Consider the following 21,343-nt stretch of genomic DNA (forward strand, 5'->3'; position numbering starts at 1 on the left):
TTTCTTGAATGACATTTACAGTCCTTGGTTTTAGTTCTAGGTCCATGATCCACCTTGAGTTGGTTTTTGTATATGGAGTGAGGTGGGGATCTTGTTTAATTTTTCTGCAGATAGTTTTCCAATTTTGCCAACACCATTTGTTAAAAAGGCTGTCATTTTCCCACCTAACTGATTTTACCTCTAGCTGGGCATCTTAATAATTTGTACCACCCAGAGACACTATTGTTCAAAATGTGGTTGTTAGGTGCTTCTGAGTCGATTCTGGCACGTAGTGACCCTGTCTGTGTCTAATGAAATAAAATACTGTCCTGTCCTGTCTTAGTCAGGAAGCTCCACTGAAACCTGTCTACCATGGGTGACTCTGCTGATTCGAATACCTAGCTTCCACTCACAACAACATGAAAGCCATCACAGGACAACAAACTGGCCGATGGGTGGTGGAGTATTTTAAGATGAGAGCCCAGAATTTCTGCTGGGCCTCAATTATCTCATCTGCCAAATAAAACAGCTTATAGCTTATAGCTGTCTTATTTGGCAGATGAGATACTTGAGGCCCAGCAGATAAAGAGCTCTGGTGACCTAGTGGTAAGGAGCTGCACTGCAATCCTGAAGGCACTCAGTTCAAATGCACCAGATGCTTCATATGAGGAGGATGAACAATCTCCTCCTGTGCAATTTACTGCTTCTGAAAACCTACTGGAGGGTCAGCGATGGGTCGGTTCTGACTCAATGGCATGCAACAACTACCCAAGGACTTAGGAGGGCAAAGCCAGAGTTAGGAACAGCTGCCCTAAACTAGACCCCAGACAGGGCTTAGGGGTGGGCAAGGGTTCAGCTCTCATCCTGGAGCAGACATGGCTGACCCCAAGGGCCCCCAGGAGCAGAAGTAGCTGCAGGGAAGGTTGTGTTGAGAAGTTTGTGACATGGGGTCAGGACTTGGTGGGAAGACAGTCTGCTGAGTGGCTTCTGCCTTCTACAGTGGGACGCGCGTCCTGTGGATTGGCCTGCCCTAGAGGCATGTGACCTCGGGCCAGTGCAGCGTGGGGTTGCACACTGTCACACTAGGCTCTAGGAAGTAAGATATTTTCCCATCTTCAGAGCAGTCCTTGTCCCCTCTTTCAGCAAGGTCTTGCTCCCAGTTACTGAAGTACTGACCTGTCTGTGTGTCTGCCCGTCTGTGTGTCTGGGAGCAGGGTTTGCAGGGACACCTGGATACCTCTCCCCAGAAGTGCTGCGGAAGGACCCATATGGAAAGCCTGTGGACCTGTGGGCCTGCGGTGAGTCCACCCTGGTGCTGGAGGACCCTTTCTTCCTCCACCCACATCCCTTCTAGCACCCTTTCTCGCCTCTATCCATCACTTCCCTCCACCCTCCGTCTCTCTGCTCACAGGAGGTTGAAGTTTCTCCCTTATCTCCCCAGGGGTCATCCTGTACATCCTGCTGGTTGGGTACCCCCCATTCTGGGATGAAGACCAGCACCGCCTGTACCAGCAGATCAAAGCCGGTGCCTATGATGTGAGTGTCGCTCCTCCTCTGCCTGTCCCCCGTCTCCAGGTCCCCTCACAGTCAAAGTCCATGCTCAGAGGGTCCAGGCACTAGTGGATGTCTCCCCGTTTCCCTCTCACCCAACTCAAGTACCTCTCACTCTCTAGTTCTAGGACAGGAGACGAAGAGTTTAAAGACTGACTGCGCCTGGTGATAGGTATGACACACAGAATGACCAAATGATAGGATTTCTCTTGGGGGACCTCCAAGATTACAGAAACAGCACCAGAATTGGATCAGAAGTGGGGAAGCAGGCCTTACAGTTGGCTGCTGTCTTTCCCTCTCGATATATAAAATAATAGGGAGCTCTGGTAGCTTAGTGGTAAGGAATTGTACCAGCAACACAAAGGTACATGGTTCAAATACATCAGATGTTCTGTGGGGGAAAGATGGGCAGTCTCCTCCCATATGTAGGATTTACTGCCTCTGAAAACCACTGGAGGGTTAGCTATGGGTCAGTTCTGACCTCGATGGTAAACAAAAACCACCATATAAAATAACAGCAAACACGTATTTCTCTGGGTGGTGCAAATAATCAACAATCAACAAACTGAACTTTGCCCAGAGGCATAGTGGGGGGGGAAAGGCCTGGAGATCTTCTGAAAACGAGCCTTTGGAAACCCTGTGGAGCGCAGTTCTACTCTGACACACACGGGGTACGCCGGACATCAGAGTCCACTCGATGGTGACTCGTTCTGGGTTTAACACTAGTTAGCACTCTTCCAGAGGAGCTCTGGTAGTGTAGACGGTAGCATGTTGTATAGCTAACCAAGTCTCTGGTGCTTTGGCTTGGTTTGGATGCACCAGCATCTCTGTGGGTAAAAGATGGACAGTCCCCTCCCATTAAGACAGACAGCCGTGGACACGCAGTGGAGGGTCACTGTGAGTAGGAACCGACTTGACAGCAGTGAGATTGGGTTTTGAGTTCGCGAACTCTTCTGAATGTTTTATATGTACCACTGCATGGACTCCTTGCTCCACTCGTGACATGCCCACTGCTGGCAGGTCAATTTCAACTCATAGTGACCCTAGAACACAGGGCAGAACTTCTCTTAGGACTCCCAAGGCTATAAATCTTTACGGAAGCAGCTGCCACATCTTTCTCTAAGCAGCTGGTGCATTTGAACTGCCAATCTTCCAGTTAGTGGCCAAGCTCTTAATCACTGTGCTACTTTATCTAAGGGGTCCTAATCCGTGGGAGAAATCAGACTATTCCAGAGTTAACACCTTCCGGTCAATTCTGGCTCTGCAAAGCCCTCCATTGGGTTTCCCAGTGTGTGAATCATAGTGAAAGCAGACGACCTTCCAGTCAGCAGCCCTGTGTGTAACCCACTAGACCCATCTCTGCCCTGCAGTTGGTGCCAGGAGAAGGAACAGCTGGTAGATTAAAATTCCTGTTGTTTTGGTTCATTACCACCACACCCTCAGAGATCCTTCCTATACCATTAGGACTCCTTATCAATGACATGGGCACTAGTATTGTCTCCATTTTACATGACAGAAAACTGAGGGACAGAGACACTAAGTCACATAGCTAAGAAATGATGGAAATGGGTTTTAAACCTAGGCAGTCTGACTTGAGCATCTGCGTGTCTTGGGGATGACTCGAGTGGGCTAACCGAGGTCTCATAGGCAGGCAGAGGCAGGGCCAGGACTTGAACCCAGGTCTTGGAATTCTGAAGCCTGGACTGTAACTCCTCTCTTGCTGCTCTCCATAAGAGGCACAGCCTTTTAACAACAGAGGGAGGCCCCTTCACCCTGTCCCTGTTCCAATGGTCCCATGACTCCTTCCCTGGTCCCAGAGGGGTCCTTGCCCTGAGGAACCTGGTCACAGATGCCTGTGTGAGTGGGCAGCAGAACCCCTGCCTGCTCCCCTGCCAGTCAGGGGCTGGGGGATCGCAGGGGTGGCCTGGGGCAGGCTGGGCAAATTTGGCCCCTCTGCCCCTTCCAGTTCCCATCTCCAGAATGGGATACCGTCACTCCAGAAGCTAAGGACTTGATCAATAAGATGCTGACCATCAACCCATCCAAGCGCATCACGGCCGCTGAGGCCCTCAAGCACCCCTGGATCTCGGTAAGCCTTCCTCAACCGAGCCCCTCCCCAGAGCCCTTCCAGACCTTGGAGCCCAGGCCCCAGCATGGGGCCGAAAGACCCTAGTCCACAGACTACCTCCCTGTAGTACCCAGGGAAATGGGAGTATTTGGAAATAGGACTATTCTAGGCTGCCACCTAGACTGCCTGGCTTCATTTATGTCTGGTATCAGGGCTACTAAAAGTCTCAAAATCCCATAGCCATGTTTATGGGATAGTCAAGAACAAAGAACTACTTCCCCCAAGGTGACAGCCTCACTTCTTTAGTATACCCCGCTGAGGGTCTCGTGGGTAGGCCTTCCCTCCAGCCTGCCTCCCGCTCACTGAACTCTCCCCATCCCCTCCAGCACCGGTCTACTGTGGCCTCCTGCATGCACAGACAGGAGACCGTGGACTGCCTGAAGAAGTTCAACGCCAGGAGAAAACTGAAGGTAACGCTTTGTCCCTCCGTGACCCCAGATGTGGGATAGCTAGCCGAGGATTCCACAGAAGCCAAGGAAGGGCCTTCTTTGCTCACTAGTGCATCCGTTCATTTCTTGGGCAAGCATTTCTTGAACATCTGTTGTGTGCAGGAAAGTCGGCTAGTCTTTGGGGACAGTAGTCAGGGTTCTTCAGAGAAACAGAACCAAGAAGATTAGATAGAGAAGATTGGATATAGATAAGAAGCCCTGGTGGCACAGTGGCTAAGCACTTGGTCCATTTTTCAGATTCCCCAGCTGTTCTGAGGAAGAAGAGACTTATCAGTCTGCTTCTGTAAAGATTAAAATCTAGAAAACCTTCTGGAGCAGTTCTCTCTATCCTGTCCTGTAGCGCCACTATGAGTCAGAGTTGACCTGACCACATACAATAAAAATCACAACATGTATGTGATCTCATTCATTGTCCTCTGATCTCTAACCGCTGGCCTGCTGCCCTCCAGAAGAGGGAGTTCACCTTTGCTCTGTCCATGGGGTTGGAACCGACTCACAGCTGACTCTCCAGTGTGTTTTCAGAGGTTGTAAATTGCACAAGAAGAGATAGCCTATCTTTCTCCCAGGGAGCTGCTGGTGGAGTCCACTCGCCAAAGAGACGCAGCCCTTGAGTTTGCAGTGCAACTCCCTACAGATTACACCACCAGAGAGAGCTCCCTCTGCAGACGAAAAGGGCTGACAAAGAAGTGCTACTTTCATAGGGTCACAGCCCAGAAAATCCTGAGGGGCAGATAGGCCCTGTAACACATGAGGTCACAAAGAACGAATCAGAACTGTCTTGACACAGCAAATAATTTTCTTTTACTAGAGATAGATATAATGTACCCACTGCCATCAACTTGAGATATATATAGAGATAGATATTTGTTGTTGTTGTTGTTAGGTGTCATAGAGTTGAGCACAACTCATAGTGACCCTATGAACAAAAGATCTGAACCTTATTCTGTCCTGCACCATCCTCACACTTCCTGACACACAACAGCCCATTGCAGCAGTCACTATGTTGATCCAGCAGGTTGAGGGTCTTCCTCTCTTTTGCCCACCCTCCACCCTTCCCAACATCATGTCCCTCTCCAAGGAATAGCGCATCCTAGTAACACGTTCAAAGTATGTGAGGCAAAGGCTCATCATTCTTGTCTCCAAAGAGCGCTCCAGCTGAACCCTCTCTAACACATATCTATTTGTTTTCTTGGCTGTCCACAGGCTGTTCAGTTCTTCTTCAACACCACAGCTCAAAGGCATCAATTCTTTTTCTGTCATCCTTATTCATTGGCCATGTCTTGGATGCATAAATAGTAATCAAAGACCATGGCCTGAATCAGATGCACCTTAGTCCTCAAACTGACATCATTGCTCCTCAATAATTTGGAAAGGTCCCCAATTACAGTTTTCCCCATTGCAGTGCATCCCCTTATTTCCTGACTGCTCGTATCAAGGGTATTGATTGTGGATCCAAGAAAGATGAAGCTGTTGACAGTTACAATCTCCTCTCCATCCATCATGATAGCCAATTCCAACTCATAGTGGCCCTTCACTGAGTTTCTGAGGCTGTGAATCTTGACTCTTTATGGGAGGAGACTGCTCATCTTTCTCTTGTGGAATAACTGGTAAATTCAAACTGCTGGCCTTTCAGTTATCCATCCTCATCCCATGGAACAGCTGATGGCCTCAAACCATGTGCCTTTGGGATTGCAGCATAGCTTCTTCTCACGAGGCACCAGAGCTCCCTTATGTTGGTATAGATATAGAGATAGAGATATATAATTAAGTGCCATCAAGTCAATTATGACTCATAGCAACACTATAAACAACAGATCTGAAACTATCTAGGCCATACATACACATATTGAAAGTGACAGATTTTTATTTTAAGGAATTGGCTTATGGGATTGTGAGGATTAGAAACTCTCAAATCTGTAGGGCAGAAGGTGGGCTTCAGCAGAATATCTATGTTATATCTGGAAGCAGAAACCTTTCCTTGAAGATTTCAGGCTTTGCTTTTAAGACCTTTAGCTGATTGGATCAGGTCTATCCATATTATCAACTGATTTAAGTGTTTAATACCATCATAGCAGCACGTGGATGCTTAATTAAACAACTAAACACCATAGCTTAGCCAAGGGCCCCCCTTGCCACTACAGGGAGTTTATGGTGAATTAGTTCCCAGAGCCACCCTGACCTCTGTTTAGTAAGAGGACAGAGGAGTGACCCAGAAACATGCAGGGCATGATGAGAGCTGTGATGGGATTGAGGAAGCACAAAGCAGGACCATGAGCAGATCTAAAAACCTTCCTAGTTGCTCTAGGAAACCTTCCTGGAGCAAGTGGCATGTAATCTGACACTCTGAAAGAAGACCAAGTATTATCAGACATAGGGTCGGAGTGGGGAAGAATGTCCCAAGTGAGGGGACATTCTGGAAGTGTGAGCATAATCCCTTGGGGAAATGGTGGATGGATCAGTTGTGACTGGATGGGAGACCATGGATTAGAGGTACAAGGTCCCGGTTTTGAAGTGTGGGGTGGGGTGATCGAGAGACTTGAACATTGGTTCAGATGGATCCTGAACTGTGTGTGTTGTCAGTCTTATAGTAGGTCCTGTCTAGCCCTTGTCAGGGAACCCATGAGCTGATAGGTGGAGAAACTAAGAACCAGTTGGGGCAGAGAAGCCATTGGGACATCAGAGGATGCTAAGGGCCAATCACTCAAAACCTCCTCACCACACGTTCCTGGGTCCGGACAAGGTCACTGGCCAGGAGGATAGGGGCTGGCTGATGTCAGGAGAACTGAGTCCTACCCAAACACAGTGGCAGTGGTCGTCATGGTGGAAATTTCCATGTTGCAATCAAGGATTCTTAAAATTGTAGACTGCCGGACTAAGCAGGTACCCAGATGCGGTCAGGCCTGACCACAGAACCACAGCCACAACGCCTGACTGACAGCAGAGGGATTCTACACACTCAGACCCTTTCAGATTCTAAGCCCAGGGGCCAGGACAAGACAAGGTGGGGCCGAAGTGAGGTGCTCAGTGTCCCACAGAGGGCAGGGAGGTGCAGGGCTGGCACACACAGGGTCATTGCTCTTGTCCAGGCTGGAGACGTTCATGGCCTTTCCGGCCCCTGTTGGCAAGTGTCCTTGGAGCCCATCCACCATCCTTGACTGGGCCAGCAGGACCTATTAATATCTTTTCCTAGGATCTGGGCCAAATAAGGCTTGCTAGCCCCTGACTTCCTCATAGGTGGGAGGTTCGAAGTCATAGCTGGGAGGGTTTAATGAGGAGTGGTCTCTGGGGTGTGTACAGGGGAAACAAATAGAGGGGTGGTACAGAAAGCTTTGTCTCTGAAGGCAGCACCTCGTTTTTCCTTCCCTAATGCCCTTTCTTTTTCTCTGTCTTTCCTCTGCCCCCTCACCCACTACCTCACACTCCCCACTCCCATCTTCTGCTTCTCTGTTGCAGGGAGCCATCCTCACCACCATGCTGGCCACCAGGAACTTTTCTGGTAGGTGGTGGAACCTCAGAGTTCCCAGAACCCCCTGCACTGATCTTCTGAGGACAGTACCCTATTGGATGTTTGGCTGGGACAGTAGGGGTTGTGAAGGATCCTGTGGCTAGGGACTCACTTTACCTGCCATGTATTTGTACCCAGAAGTGGGGAGAGGTCAAAGGTCTCCTCACTTGGCTGCACAGCTCAGTTTCCAAACTGGGCCAGTGGCAGGAGATTTCTTCAATGTCCAGGCCTGGCTTAGACTGAAGCTGGTCCAGGGGGTAACAGCATCTCCACCATTACTGGAACACAGTGTTAAGTACTCTGCATGCATTCCCTAGGTGGCTTTTATGACAAGGGGGTAAGAGTTAGAGAAAGGCAGAGCCCAGATTCCTCACAGGTTGACCAGCAAGTGCCCTTACACAGGCGGGGTCACCAAGGAGTCTAGAAGAGGAGCCTCCCAGGCCTTTGGCCAAAGCCAAGCTGGTTAAGTTGGGGAGTACCCAACTACCTGTGGCATGTGGCCCCAAAGACAGCAGGGGAAGGGATTAGTGTCAGAGCTTAGCAAGAAACTCCGCTTGGCAGAGCAGAGAGCTGCAGAGTGGCGGGGCCAAGCGCCTGCCAGAGGCTTCTCCCCAGAGTCCTGGGAGGGCTGACAGGGCGGCTGAGCCGATATAGCAAAGCTCACCCAAGGGGCCCTCCGGCTGGGGCCTGGCCAGTAGAGAAGGCAGCAAGGGGGGATGTGGCCAGCAGCACAGCCAAGGCTCAGCCCTGAGGAGGATACAGGCCTGGATTTGCTGAGAGAGTCCGCCTGTCAGTTACCCCGCCAGAAGGAGGGAAACCCAGACATGAGAAGGTACTGGAACTTAACCTTCTGCTTTCCCCACCACTCTGCACTGCCCTCCCACCCTCTCCCCAGACAAGGATCCTGCAGTTCCTTAAACTGAAAGATGAGCTGGGCAGTCAGAGTCTTTTTTTAACAACTGAAGCATCCCTAGAGAACTCCAGCCCAGAGCTCACAAGATGGTGGCCGGTGGTCAGCTCCAATCTTTAGATAGGAGTTTTCTAGATCTCTATGGGGCTAGTGAAGATTTAAGATTTTGGACGAATTGATCTCCTACTTTTAAAAATAAAAATCGAGACCAGATAAAACTCCTACTTTCTGGCTTCTCTTGAAAACCAGAGTTTCTGGCATCACTGGTCCTGTAATCTTGTAGGCAGCCTCGCTAGGCAGAGCGGGCACCTCCTGAAGGGGGCGCACTTCCGACCTCCACACCGACGGCTGCCCATCTCCTTGTCCCCGAGGTCACTCAGGCTGCCCGAGGGTTTTATGTGCCTCATAGATGTGAGAGGATTCTGAGAGAGCTGTGTTTCTTTAGAAAGAGAAGTTGTTAGGTGCCGTTGAGGACAACTCATAGTGACCCTATAATCAACATATTTGAGAAAATCAAATTCTTACCCTTGACTGGTTACCTTCTTTTATTTATATTAACTGTCTGACCTCTAGAAATATTTGGGATTCTATCCTAGTCCAGCCCCCTTCCTGACCTTTCAAATTTCCCATTTTACAGATGAAGAAACTGAGTCTCAAAGAAAGGTATAATTTATTTATTGGCAAAGCCAGGACCTGAATTGGCCTTTTCCCTCCAGCCTTTGCTTTAGCTAAGGTCCCCAAATGAGGGTAGGGTCCTGGGAGCCTCTCTGGTCTGTCTCCAAGGAAGGTCCTAGGCGCTGAGTGAGATGCAGCCTCAAAATACAGGACAAGCTCTGCTCACTACCTCAGACAGAACCTGCTCCCTCTCTGGACCTCAATTTCCTTGTCTGAAAAATGGATTGCTGGGCCTTGCTCACCCTAATGACACTCTAAGGAGACTTGTGCAGGTGAAAGGTATCTGCTGTGGCGTGTGGGAGGGACCACGGTGAGGTCTGCTCACCTCTGTGCTTTCATTCTGTGGTGCCTGCGGGTGGGGGTGAGGGGTGGTGCAGGAGGTGGGAAGGCTAGTCTGGAAAAATTAAGAGCCCCCGGCTTCACTGGAACACTCAGAAATGGGTGCTTTCACAGACAGGACGGAGATACCCAGTGCAGGCAAAAGAGTTAGAAATGGGGTCTGCAGGCTGAGGGGAGCTTAAAGAAAGGAGAGAGAAAGCTTTAAGAATGGGAAGCACCAGAAGGAGGATTCCACACCTCCACCCTCACTCTTGCTTGGTAAGAGGTTAAACAGGATTGGAATCTGGAAAGGGTCATAGGTGAAATATGAAGGGTAATTGCCAAGACACTGGGATGAACCCAGTTCATCCCCTTAGGCCGTCAAAGGGGCGGGGAGGGTGGGGCAGACAGGGGTGGTTGTACCTTTATAATGGCTGCTGTTTACTGAGCATCTACGGTGTAGGGGTCAGGTGCTGACCTAAGCATTTTATATATACCCTGCCTCGTTTAACTTAAGGCATCTGCTCAAGAGCTAAACTAGCTGGATGCCAGGCTGGGCATCCAGGTTGTTTCCTGGCTGGTAGCCTCTCTGAGGGCTCTGGCCAGGAGACGAGGAGGGAGGGAAAGGGAAATGACAGAAGTTGAGGCCTCCCTCCTTCTTTGGCTACCAGGAAGACAGCCAGGCCCAGTGCGGGCCTCCGGAGTCTGAGTCCACTGCCCAGGAGAAAGCCTGGGGATGGGTGCTCTGGCAGGGTGGGCCTCAGAGGGGGGCATCTGCTTCTTGTCACCAGCAAAACGCAGCCTGCAGCTGTCCAGAGTGAGTAGGCTGGGCCGACACATGACCTCCACAGAAGCATGGGGCTAAAATTAGAGAAGGCTGGGGTGGGAGGAGTGTCCAGCCCCGGGCAAGACAGCTGGGCCTCCGGTTGGCCACCACCGGCACGGGTGGTGACCGGGATCCAGAGGGAATTCCCAGGACGTGCTGGACGCCTCTCTCTCCACCCATGGGGCCAGAGGGTCACACTCTCGGTCCCTGAGAACTGGGGTGCCCAGGCCCACCCTGAGGCCATTGGTTGCCCGGGACTGCTGAGGAGGATAGAGGAGAAGGAAGAGAAAGAGGAAGTCTCCCCCAGGATTTCTGACCTGGCTGTGTCCCCACACTGCCTGCCCGTGGATGCTGCTCTTCCTCACCCTGTGGGCCCTGGTGCCCTGCCTGGTGTTGTTAACGCTCTACTTTCTCTCCTCCACAGGAGGGAAGAGCGGTGGAAACAAGAAGAACGATGGTGTGAAGGTAAGGTCCCTGGGTGCCTGCAGGGCCTGCCTCCCGCAGCTCGGCCACCAGGGACCGGCCCTCAGGGCTGGGGCACAACCAGGCCCTGTGGACGGCATTCTGGGCAGACATGTCACACCTGTGGCCACGCCGTCACCAGACCCAGAGACCTGGGTTTCCAGTGCCTGTCCTGTTAAGAGTGCTGGGGCAGGTGGGGAAGGGGGCTGCAGGAGGGTGCAAGGGGCAGGTGACCTGGGTTAGGGAGGGTGCAAGGCAAGGGACAGGACTGCAGGTCCTTCAGAGACGGAGGCCTGGTTAGCAAGAAGGTGTGAGTGGAGACCTCTGAGTGTGGGCGGCTGGAATGGGCCCTGACCCACTGCACACCCTAGCTCAGCTCACAAAGCCTGTGGAAGACAGACAGCTCTTCCTCTCAGCTGTGAGACCAATAGGTGCCCCCACCTCAAAGGCCTGCTGGTTCAGTGCCAAGTACAAGTATCCCCTTCTCCTCTCAACTGCCTCCCCTCTGCCCACCAAGCCCCAGGGGCTGGAGAAGACCCAGGCCTGCCCTCCACCCCATCCCAGATGCCCGAGCTACTTACCCCACCCCTGCCGAGCCCTCCTTCCCACCTTGTCTCTTTTCTCCCTCTGCTCTCGGGGCCTGGCCCCTGCTCTCTGCAGCCCCCCACTCTCCCCTGCCACTGGATCACCTTGTGGGTTCTCCTCTCTTGAGACCTGCCCTTTTCTGTGCTCAGAACCCTGCTGGCCAGGGTCCTCGGGATGGGCTGTGCCCGGGACTCTACAGGGTATGGGGTGTTCTCCTAAACAGCACCCAGGTGTGCTGGTGGCTTCATTCATGGTGGCATTTGTGGTCTCCGGCTTTGCTCAGTTGGGGAGTAAGTGGGAATGGTCCGAGCTGGACATCAGAGAGCAGGGTAGAGGCTGCCCCTCTGCTTTGAGCCCTCTCTGGGTTGGCATACGTGTAGGATTTGGGGATTTAAAGTCATAACTTTGGTTTTTAAAGCAGATAAACAAAAAAGAGCAACAAATGCCCTATCTAACTGTACTCCCTTCTCATCTTGGGTGTTTGAAGGATACATGCTTACTTGGTTATTAACCTAACTCAGTGGTATTCAATGTAAAGGGGAAACCAAAGGTCCTGGAGAGATGCCTCCTTTAACATATAGGGTGGATGGGATGAAATAGAGGGAGAGTGATCAGATAAGGCTCTGGGCTTCACGTGACTACCTCAGTCAGAACAAACTCAATTCATTGCCATCAAGCTAAATGCAACCCGTAGGCTAACCCTCCATTGGGTTACCAAGGCTGTAAATCACATATAAATGACCCATCTTTCTCTCATATAGCCTTTAGTAGATTTGAACCAAGAGAGAGGAATGGCCTTGGATTAAGAGCACAACTCCCTACAAACTGGGCTGCTAGTTCTGTGTAACACCCATGAAGGTAGTTAAGAGGACCCAGGTGTTTGACAGTAGAGACTTTGGGTGTTTATGGAAATCTCCTGAGCCTGCCTTCTCATGCACTGAGGTTAAAAGGGGTTCCCAGCTCGCAGGGATATTTGGGAGAATGAATGAAGACACTGTCTATGTTATTGGGGACTTCACAGAGTGCTGGCATGTGATACTTCAGCAGTATCATCAAATGTCAGTCTGTGTTACTGCGCCTTATCTGTTTCATGTATTGGACATGAAATGGTGATATTTCTCTTGAAAACAAAATTTTCTCAAGAAAATGCTTGGAAAGCCAACCCAGTTTCTAATGTTCCTGTGCATTTGTCCCAAGTCTTGGAATGGAACCCAACACTGAGCCTGGCTTACTGGTTGTCTTGGATTGCCAGTGGATCACCTTGCTTGCACTCCCAGGTTGGAGGGGTCACAGGGTGCTGCATAGCAGTCTGTGCAATGTGGGGGCTCTGGCTTTTGAGTGATTGGGGCTCTCTAGCTTTTGGTATGTAAATGCTAAACTGAGTTGGGGGGACTGGTCCTTCAAGGGAGAACCATCTCCCTGACCCCAGTTTGGAGGTGTTGGGACAGATACCATGGACACTGAGGGGCTATTGTCCAGGTTAGTAGAAGAGAAAGGGACAGAGGAAAAGGCTGTCCTGGTCTGCTGGTTCTTGAATGAAAGACCTGGAAAAGGCTGGAGAGCCACAGGGGTGGTGGTGAATCTGTAGTCTGGATTCTCAGGGCGGTCAGGTTGAGACGTGTCTGAGGGAAGAGGTCTCGTGGCATGATAGGGCTGTGCTGGCCTGCAGGTTCTCAGATGGGCCAACAGCAGAGTGCCATGGCTTCATGTAGCCAGGCCAACCAGAGGACTTCTCAAGAGTACCCTGGAATGTGGTGAAGAAAGGCTATACCAGGCCTGATCATCTCTTTGGCTCAGACGGCTTCCCTTTCTTTCATGGATGAGGAAAATCTTTCAGCTGGAAAACAGAGGCCTTGCCAAGAATTCAGGAAGTCCAGCCGGCAAGGTGTTGCTCACAAAGGAGTGTGCTTAACAGCTGGGTTTGGGTTCCAGTCTGTGTGCATTACCAGTGGGCCTGAGTCTCACACCAGGAAGAAAAGCTGCAGGTCTGAGTGGACCCCAGTGCTGCCTCCTTCAGAGCCGTGGGATCAGTCCCATCACTTGAAGGGAAAGAATGGAAATCACTGTGGAACCTGGTGGCGCCTTGGCATATACTTATTTAACTGACAATAATTCAGCCAAAGTGTTGAAAAATACCTGTTCTGTAACTTGGTCCAGCAAGTTCATCTGAGGCTTTGCTGAAGCAAGTTTCAACGCTGGAGGGAATCTGGCCCAGTTGGAACTATAAGAGCTGTAACAGAAAACTGTCCTTTATGGACGCTTAAGAGTTTTTCATGGCTAATTTTGGCCTTACTCTGTTTCTCCCATCCTTGCTAACTTTAGAACCATCCTTTCATGTGGTTCTGAGGGACGTGACTCTACTTTCTGTGAAAGCTCCTTGTGAACTAAACTCCAAAGCAGTCAGTATGAGATGCTCAGCACCCTCATAATTTGTGATTCAGGGAAATTGAGCCTTCCTATCACCAAGAAGCAATGCTCCCCCACCAACCGCCCCTAAAAAAAACTCAAAAAAACCCAGCCCAAACTCATTGCAGAAGAGTCATCTCAGATCCTGAGGCCCCTGCTTTTATGAGGAGGGCACAATTCCTCCCACGTCCCACCACTCACTGCCCCTGTTGGTGTCCCATCCGTGCCGTCGTGACCCCTCCCCCATGTCCCATCCTGTTACTGTGCGTCCGAATCTGATGCAGTCTCTTCTCTGTGTTCCCTCTTCGTGTCCGCCTGGAACCTCCTGGCCCCTGCGCGGCTCCTCAGGTTTCTGCTGACAGCTGAGCTGTGTGGGCCTGTCCCCTTCCCCACACATACTGTGCCTGGCCAGGCTCCAGCCGGGGAATGAGGCTGACACAGGAGAGGAGAGAAAAGAGGCGAGCAGAGCAGAAGAGAGGGGAGGAGAGGAGAAGAGAGGACAGGAGGTGTTGACTGCAAACTGCTAACTGCACAAGTCACACTGTCTGGCTCAGCAGGAGAAGGTGGCGGGCTGGGAGCAATTACACATGAGATGCCCACTGGGCCACCCTGGCCCTATCTGTGGAGGACCTGAATGGGGAGCCAGAGGATCACACACACCTGGATCTTAGAGCAGAAAGCCCAGACTTAGACCTGAGCTCCCTCGAGGAGTATTCATTGCATCCTTCCTGGCAAAGGCCCACCCAGGGTGGACATCTCAAGTCCCTCCTCTGCCTCCCGCACTGTACAGTGGGAGTGAGGCCTCCTGGCTTCTCAGATGTCAGCATCCAGGATATGATGGGCCTTTTTTGGAGAGAGACCAGCATGTAGGGGCCAGAGACTGGACAGAGGAGAGTCCTATATGCAGTGGCTTAATGAAAGACCTTGGGCAGGCCGCTTCCTCTCTCTGGGACTCAGTTTCTCTTCTGCGTAGTGAAAGAGTCAGTCTTGATTTAGAATTTCCTATGAGCGGGAATCTGTAAGAGTCCTGGCTCAGAGGGCTAAGAGAAGGAACCAGATTAGCTACAGTTATCCTCTTTTTTTCTCTCCCCTCCTATGGTTCAATAGCCTGTACAGGGAGAGCTACAAATGCCCCAAAGCTAGAGTAGACCAAATGGCAGGGCCAGATACCCCAGTTCTTGGCTCTGCTTCATTCAAATGCTTTTTCTCTGTCAGCATGAAGGAGCTTAGCAGGCCAGCCACTGGGAAGTTGTGGAGACAAGCAGGATTTCAAAGGGAACTTAGAAGGTTGGCCCTTCTTTAGAATCACATGGGGATACTGATCAAAATGCAGATTCCCCAGTGTCACCCTAGACCTAGTAGTCAGTTTCTTGGTGGGCCTCTGACCCTGTACATTTTTGGACAGGTTTCTGAAGTGATACTGACACTCAACCAGGAGAAAGTTACATCAGTAGAGGGGTTGGGACAGACTAGGAGGCGTGATTGGGCCTCATCTGATCTGAGAGCCCTTTTGTCCTCCAAGAGCAGTGGATTCTGGGGGCCTCAGGCACCTGATGTCCGAGACTTGGGATTCACTCCCTCCAGATGAGCTTGGCATAGTAGACAGCTGTGGTCCAGGGAAGACTTGGTCTGGACTGTGATGAAGAAATTGGTGAGAGCCAGACAGATAGATGTTGGAGAGGCCCTAGCACTTCAGGATGAGAGAGGGCTGGCTGTCAGGTCAGTTGTGGCCAGTAGCCCTGACTCCATGCTCTGATGCCAAGCCAGCAAAGTCCACAGAGGATGAACCTGAGACCCATCCTCCTTCCAAACCTTCTGTCGTTCCGCTGCTCCCTGCTGTTTTCATGCTGTGTCTCTTCCTGTCCCATCTCTTCTCCTTGTTTTTCCAGAAAAGAAAGTCCAGTTCCAGCGTTCAGTTAATGGTGAGTGTCTGCCGTCTCCCAGACGCCGGTAAATGCTGGGCCTCGAACCCTCGCTCCTGCCTCGCTCCTGCAGGCTGCGCTGGGGACCCGGGCGGGGAGAGGGTGCTCAGGGAGAGCTTGGTACGTGTGCGTTGTGTGACAACATGTTGTGTGTGTGTGTGTATGTTGTTTGCGTGTTTCTGTTAACACCTCCAACTTCATGGCCCAGACCTGCAGCCTGACAGTAGAACTGAGAGCTCTCTCTGGTACGAAGGTGGATTTGAACCCAATCCCACGGCCAGCCCTTGGCTTCTCGCTTCACCCTGCCCCTCTGCTCTAGAACTCACGTCAGGGCTTGGTTTCTGCCAGTTGTGGCGAGGGTGGGGTTTGTTTGGGCTCAGTGGCAGGGGCCATGGAGGCCCTGCTAACGCTTCAACAAAGCTGCCTAGGGTCTGCTGGGGGCAAAGGAGCCACCAGCCCCTGGTCTGTCTCCGGGTTCCAGTGGTGGCATGGTGGCCTACGTCCCCCTTCTTCTGATTCCATTGCCGTTTTACTCTGCTGTGTGGTTTTTCTCCCCTCTGAAAAGCCCACCCCTTCTCACACGGGTCCTCGCTCTCTTTCTCTTCTCTCCTGCCAGTGTGTGCATCCCTTTCCCACAGTGTCTCTCTGCACCTCTGCATCCCCCCTCCTTTGCTCCCTCAAGCAGACAGGGCTCGGATACTCCAGCCAGCCCTTCCAGAAAGGCCAGGGTTCTCCTCATATCCATCCCTCCATCCCCACCCTCACCGCCAGCCACCTGCTTAGCTGGGCCCCCCCTCCTCAGGCTTGAAAGGCTGGCAGGGTTTTCAGCACAGCATCCGGATGGCAGAGCTCAGGAGACTCAAGGGGATCAGGCCGCATCTCCACAGCAAGACCGGCTGTGCCTTGTCCTGTCTCCCCGGTGGGCCTCACCATTTCCTGTGTTCTCTCTGGCAGGAATCATCTGAGAGTACCAACACCACCATTGAAGATGAAGACACCAAAGGTAAGAAGAGGCCTTGGCTTCTGAGTCTGGGTCCCAGAGCTTTCTGGGGGCGACACAGCCAACACTTTGACTAACAGCTTCTGACTGGCCCCAATGCCTGTCCGCTCTCCTGCTCTCTACACAGGCCCAGTGGTTTCCCTACAGATGGGGGTGCATGGCAGGCCCAGCTTCCCCACGTGGGGACTTGGACCACTAGTGGTATTTTAGAGCTTCTATCTTTATTTTGGTTCTCGGTGGGGTGGGGGGGGAGGATGTATGGTGGTAGTATAAAACTTCCTTCTAAAAGTGTATTTAAACTTGTAAAGCAAATTAGCTGAACACATTCACAGGCACACGTACATATACCCCAGTGATAATAGAGAACGCAATGGCAAAATTCCAATAGTTCAATTGATATTCTAAAACAAAATGTGTATGAGTGGCTGAAGGAAGACAAGTTTGATTTGTAAACTTCCACTCAAATAAAAAGAAATCAATAAATTGGGGTGGGGGAATTCTCCGATGGGCAAGGGAGTAAACACTCAGATAAGTGAGTAGATAGTAAGAGAGTAGAGAATAGCATCACAGCAGTAGTCGTGGCTGCCGTCCACGTGTGGACCATGGGCTTGGGACTGGAGACTGTTCCAAGTACGCTGGATTCTCTCTATCTTCCCCACACCCTGATGAGGTAGGGACAATTCCTCAGTGCACTCTATAGCCCCAGACACGGGGAGTGGAGGCAGGAGTAAATTCATCCAAAGCTCAGGAGGAGGGCCGGCACAGGACCTGACCCGAGCATTCAGGCTCTGGAGCGGGCTCACATGCCAGTTCTGCATGTGGGTCAGCCTGACATCTTTGCCTATTCCCAGCTGGAGGCGGTGGTCACCGCAGCCTGACACTGAGCAAATCTTGCTTCCCTGATAGCACCAGGGATAAAAGTACATGATCTTATTGAGACTGGGTGGATTCCTGAATATAATACCTGGAAATAATCTTTAAACTTTGAATAGAAACTATGCCATTATGTTATCCTTAAACTAAGCAGCTGTTTAGCCCAATTAATAATTAATGAATGTTTGTCTTCGGTATAGCACTTGGATTCCAACCCCGTAGGTCTGAACTGGAGCTATGGCATTTCGAGGATGCTCTCCTATTTTGGCCTATATGGCTCTCTGCCTCACTGGGAAGAGTTGGGTGCTGGGACCCTGGAGACACCTGGCATGGCCTCAGGATCCTACTCTCTGAGCAAAGAGGGCCTGTGGAAGTGCTCCAGCTTCACGTCTCCCCAGTGAAGTCCATTTTCTGGATGACCTAGACAAGTCACTTAACCTCACTGAGCCTCTATGTCCTTAACAGTAAATGAATATTGTTAGATAAACAGTGATAAGAAAGTACCAACCTCAGAATCTTTATGAAGAGGAAACGGGAGGACGTATACAAAGAGCTGACACAGTGTTTGGCGCACTGTTGTCGCCTGGTGTCATTGAGACAGTTCTAACTCACAGTGACTCCAAGTACAACACAAGCAAAGACTGCCCAGTCCTGTGCCGTCCTCACAGTCGTCCCTCCCTGCAAGCCCACTGTCACAGTCACTGTTTAGGCTCTGGCTCTCCTTCACAGGCCCTCGGCATTTCCAAGCATCGTGTCCCTTTCCACGATCTGGCCACCCCTGAGAGATGTCCAAAGTGTGTGAGACAAACTCCCACCCTGCTGCTGATAATTAAAACGCCGATGGCATAGTGTCCAGCATTATAGCAACACCTGACGCACAACCGTATGACAGACTGACTGATGCATGGTAGAGTTGGCATGTAGTAATTGCTTAATAAATCTTCACTTCTATTTTTTTTTCTTAAACTGGAGTTTGTTGCTGGTTAACAAGAGGCCACATGTCATCTTCTTTGAGCATCAGTTTTACTCAATAATTATTTTAAGACAAATATTTACATATCAAACAGACAGAGAAATGTTACGGAAGAGAAAGCAAAATTTGCATGTGTTGTTAATGCAAAATATGTGATGTCAAAGATATTTTCCACTTGGGGTAATGGGTTTTGGCTGTATCTGTGAGGCCTCGGCATTTGTAATCATTATTCTCTACTTCAGGGGAATCTGGATGGAAAAACTTGGAAACTATTGCATTTTTGTTCCCCTGTGCTCCCTTTAAGGAGCCCTGGTGGTATTGTGTGTGATGTTGAGTTTCTAACTGGAAAAAAACTGACGGTTTAAATCTATCAGTCACTCTATGAAAGATGGGCTCTTTCCATAAAGAGTTACAGCCTGGCATCTCAATGCCTTGAGTTGGAATGAACTCAACAGGACTGGTTCTGGTTTGGGTTTTAAGTCTGCCCTTTTGGTGAATCATTTAAGTGCTCAGCTGCTTACTGAAAGGTTAGTGGTTCAAACCCACCCAGCAGCTCTGTGAGAGTAAGACCTGGTGCTCTGTTTTCACAAGAATGACAGAGTAGAACACCTTATTGGGGCAGTCCTACTCAGTCATACGGCATCACTACAAGTTGGAATGGACTTGACATCACACAATAACAACGTGCCCTGTATAGAGAGAAACCCAAGGCCCAGACAGGAGAAGGGCTGGAGGCCTGTCCCTTGCCTCAGTTACCCCCCCCCCCCAGTTAAACACTCCAGGAAGGAGCCCTGGTGGTGCAAAGAGTTAAATGTCCAACTGTTAACTGAGAAGTTGGTAGTTTAAACTCACCCAGAAAACCACTAAGAGAAGACCTAGAGATACACTCCTGTAAGGATCACTGCCTAGAAAACCCTCCTTTGTCCCACAGGGTCCCTATGAGTCTAAATGGTCTAGATGTCTGCTGACAACAGAAAGCCCCAGAGCGCAGGCCCAGTGCAGCTTCCTCAGTCAGCAGCTCCTCCCTGGGCACAGCGGGAGAGAGCTCTGTGCACCTCCTCAGAGTCTCCAGGCCTCAGAGAAAGTTTCCAGGGAACCATTTTCTGGTGTTAATTTGTTAAGTCTTCATACTAAGTGAGACTAGCAGCTGGTGGGATGGACTCTGACCTAACATTAAAGTTAATTAGAAATGTCATCCTCCAGGGAACATTTTCCCCCGAGCAGAGAAGAGGACATTAATATTTCAGAGTGCCTCAGGCTTAATGCACAGGCCTCTCCCCCTCTGAGCTGCCCAGGGCTCTGCCAGGCTTCCTCCCTATTCTCTACCCCCTTCTGATCTGCACCATGAAAAATTCATTTTCTCTCTAGCCCAAAGAAGCACCTCAGATTCTGGGCAGAGACATTCTGGGAAATGTCAGCCAAGGATTCCAATCCTACCTCAGTCTGGGCATGCTGTGTGACTTTGAGAGAGTGCCTTAACGTCTCTGGGACCTCAGCTTTGCCATCTGCAGAGAACACTCTTGGGTCATCTGGAGAACACCTGGCAGATGAGAAATGCCATGAGTTGCTACCAAACAGCCCTGGGGTTCAGATCAGAGCAGCTTCCTCCAGATCTGAGGACCATTCAGCCTCCAGATTTCTGCCTAAGTATCTAGGAAGAGCTTGTGAGATTCCTGCCCACCAAGTTTTGAATTCTTGAATGGTTAGAGGCACAGCCTATGGAATTGAAATCCATAATCTAAGAATGTGCTTAGAAGATTATATTTATAGAACTCAGAATGTTTACTTGAACATGTTGTGTTGTTGTTATGTGCCATTGAGTTGCCTACAACTCAGTACAGCAGCTCTGAAGCCTGCCCTGTCCTAAGCCAGTCTCACTGATTCCGACACACCTACTCCCATTACCCCAGTTACTGTATCAATCCACCTATTCATCTCATCCGGGGTCTTCCTCTCCTGCACTGTCCCTTCACTCTTCCCAGAATGATGTTCTTCTCCAAGGATCAGTCCCTCCTGGCCGCATGCCCAAAGTATGTGAGACAGAGTTTCAACATCCTAGCCTCAAAGGAGAAACTTTGTTTTCTTGGAAGCCATGGTATGTTCAAGACTCTTCTCCAGCACCACAATTCAAAGGGACCTAATAGGAAATTATTCTTCAGGATAATGAATTATTTTACTGTCTTGGGCTGCATTAATAAAAGTATGTTGTTGTTGTGGGCCATCAGGTCAGATCCAACTCATAGCTGAACCTCCAGTGGGTTTGCAGAGGCAGTAAATCACACGAGAGGAGACTTCTATCCTCTCCCGTGGAACAGGTGGTAGATTTGAACCATGTGCCTTTGGGATTGCAGTGCTGCATCTTACCAATGAAAGTACAGAGTCCAGAATTGAGGAGGGGATAGAAAGTACCACTGCAGACTTGATGTGCTTTAATATCCAGGTCAATGTAGAGGTGGTCTGCTCATGTCTAGAAAGGCAACCAGTCAGCTCAAGGACCCCTGAATCAGGTCATTGAATCAAGGCCTGGAGAGTTCTATCCTAGAGGATGAATAGACTGGTTTGAGGTGGGCATAGATGGAGGAGCAGGCTGTCCCCTCCTGACCCCAGAAAACAAAATGAGAACCAGAACTATGACTGGGTGCTTTCACAGGGACAGATTTCAACTTGAAGGAAGATGGTCCAGATATTAAGAGCTAGCCAATAGTCTGAGGGTGATGGTGGTTTAGTGGGCTTAGTGGGGGAACGCTCACCTTCCATGTGGGGGCCCTGGATTCCATTCCC

The 21,343-nt window shown here is 50.5% G+C and overlaps 1 protein-coding gene across 2 annotated transcripts in view; it reads left to right on the forward strand.

Annotated features, from left to right (window-relative positions):
• CAMK2A (calcium/calmodulin-dependent protein kinase II alpha) overlaps positions 1–21,343 on the forward strand; it is an 81,507-nt gene that overhangs the window by 45,364 nt on the left and 14,800 nt on the right. The window contains exons 8-15 of one of the 2 annotated variants that reach the window (XM_006893694.1): positions 1,194–1,277; positions 1,421–1,515; positions 3,497–3,619; positions 3,985–4,068; positions 7,561–7,603; positions 10,766–10,806; positions 15,684–15,716; positions 16,671–16,719. In XM_006893694.1, coding sequence (XP_006893756.1) covers positions 1,194–1,277; positions 1,421–1,515; positions 3,497–3,619; positions 3,985–4,068; positions 7,561–7,603; positions 10,766–10,806; positions 15,684–15,716; positions 16,671–16,719 — 552 coding nt within the window. The remainder of the gene's footprint in view (positions 1–1,193; positions 1,278–1,420; positions 1,516–3,496; positions 3,620–3,984; positions 4,069–7,560; positions 7,604–10,765; positions 10,807–15,683; positions 15,717–16,670; positions 16,720–21,343) is intronic. The other variant, XM_006893695.1, reaches the window with a different exon arrangement.

Source organism: Elephantulus edwardii, unplaced genomic scaffold, assembly GCF_000299155.1.
Source record: "Elephantulus edwardii isolate Elephantulus edwardi_28Jun2011 unplaced genomic scaffold, EleEdw1.0 scaffold00130, whole genome shotgun sequence".
Classification (NCBI taxonomy): domain Eukaryota; kingdom Metazoa; phylum Chordata; class Mammalia; order Macroscelidea; family Macroscelididae; genus Elephantulus; species Elephantulus edwardii.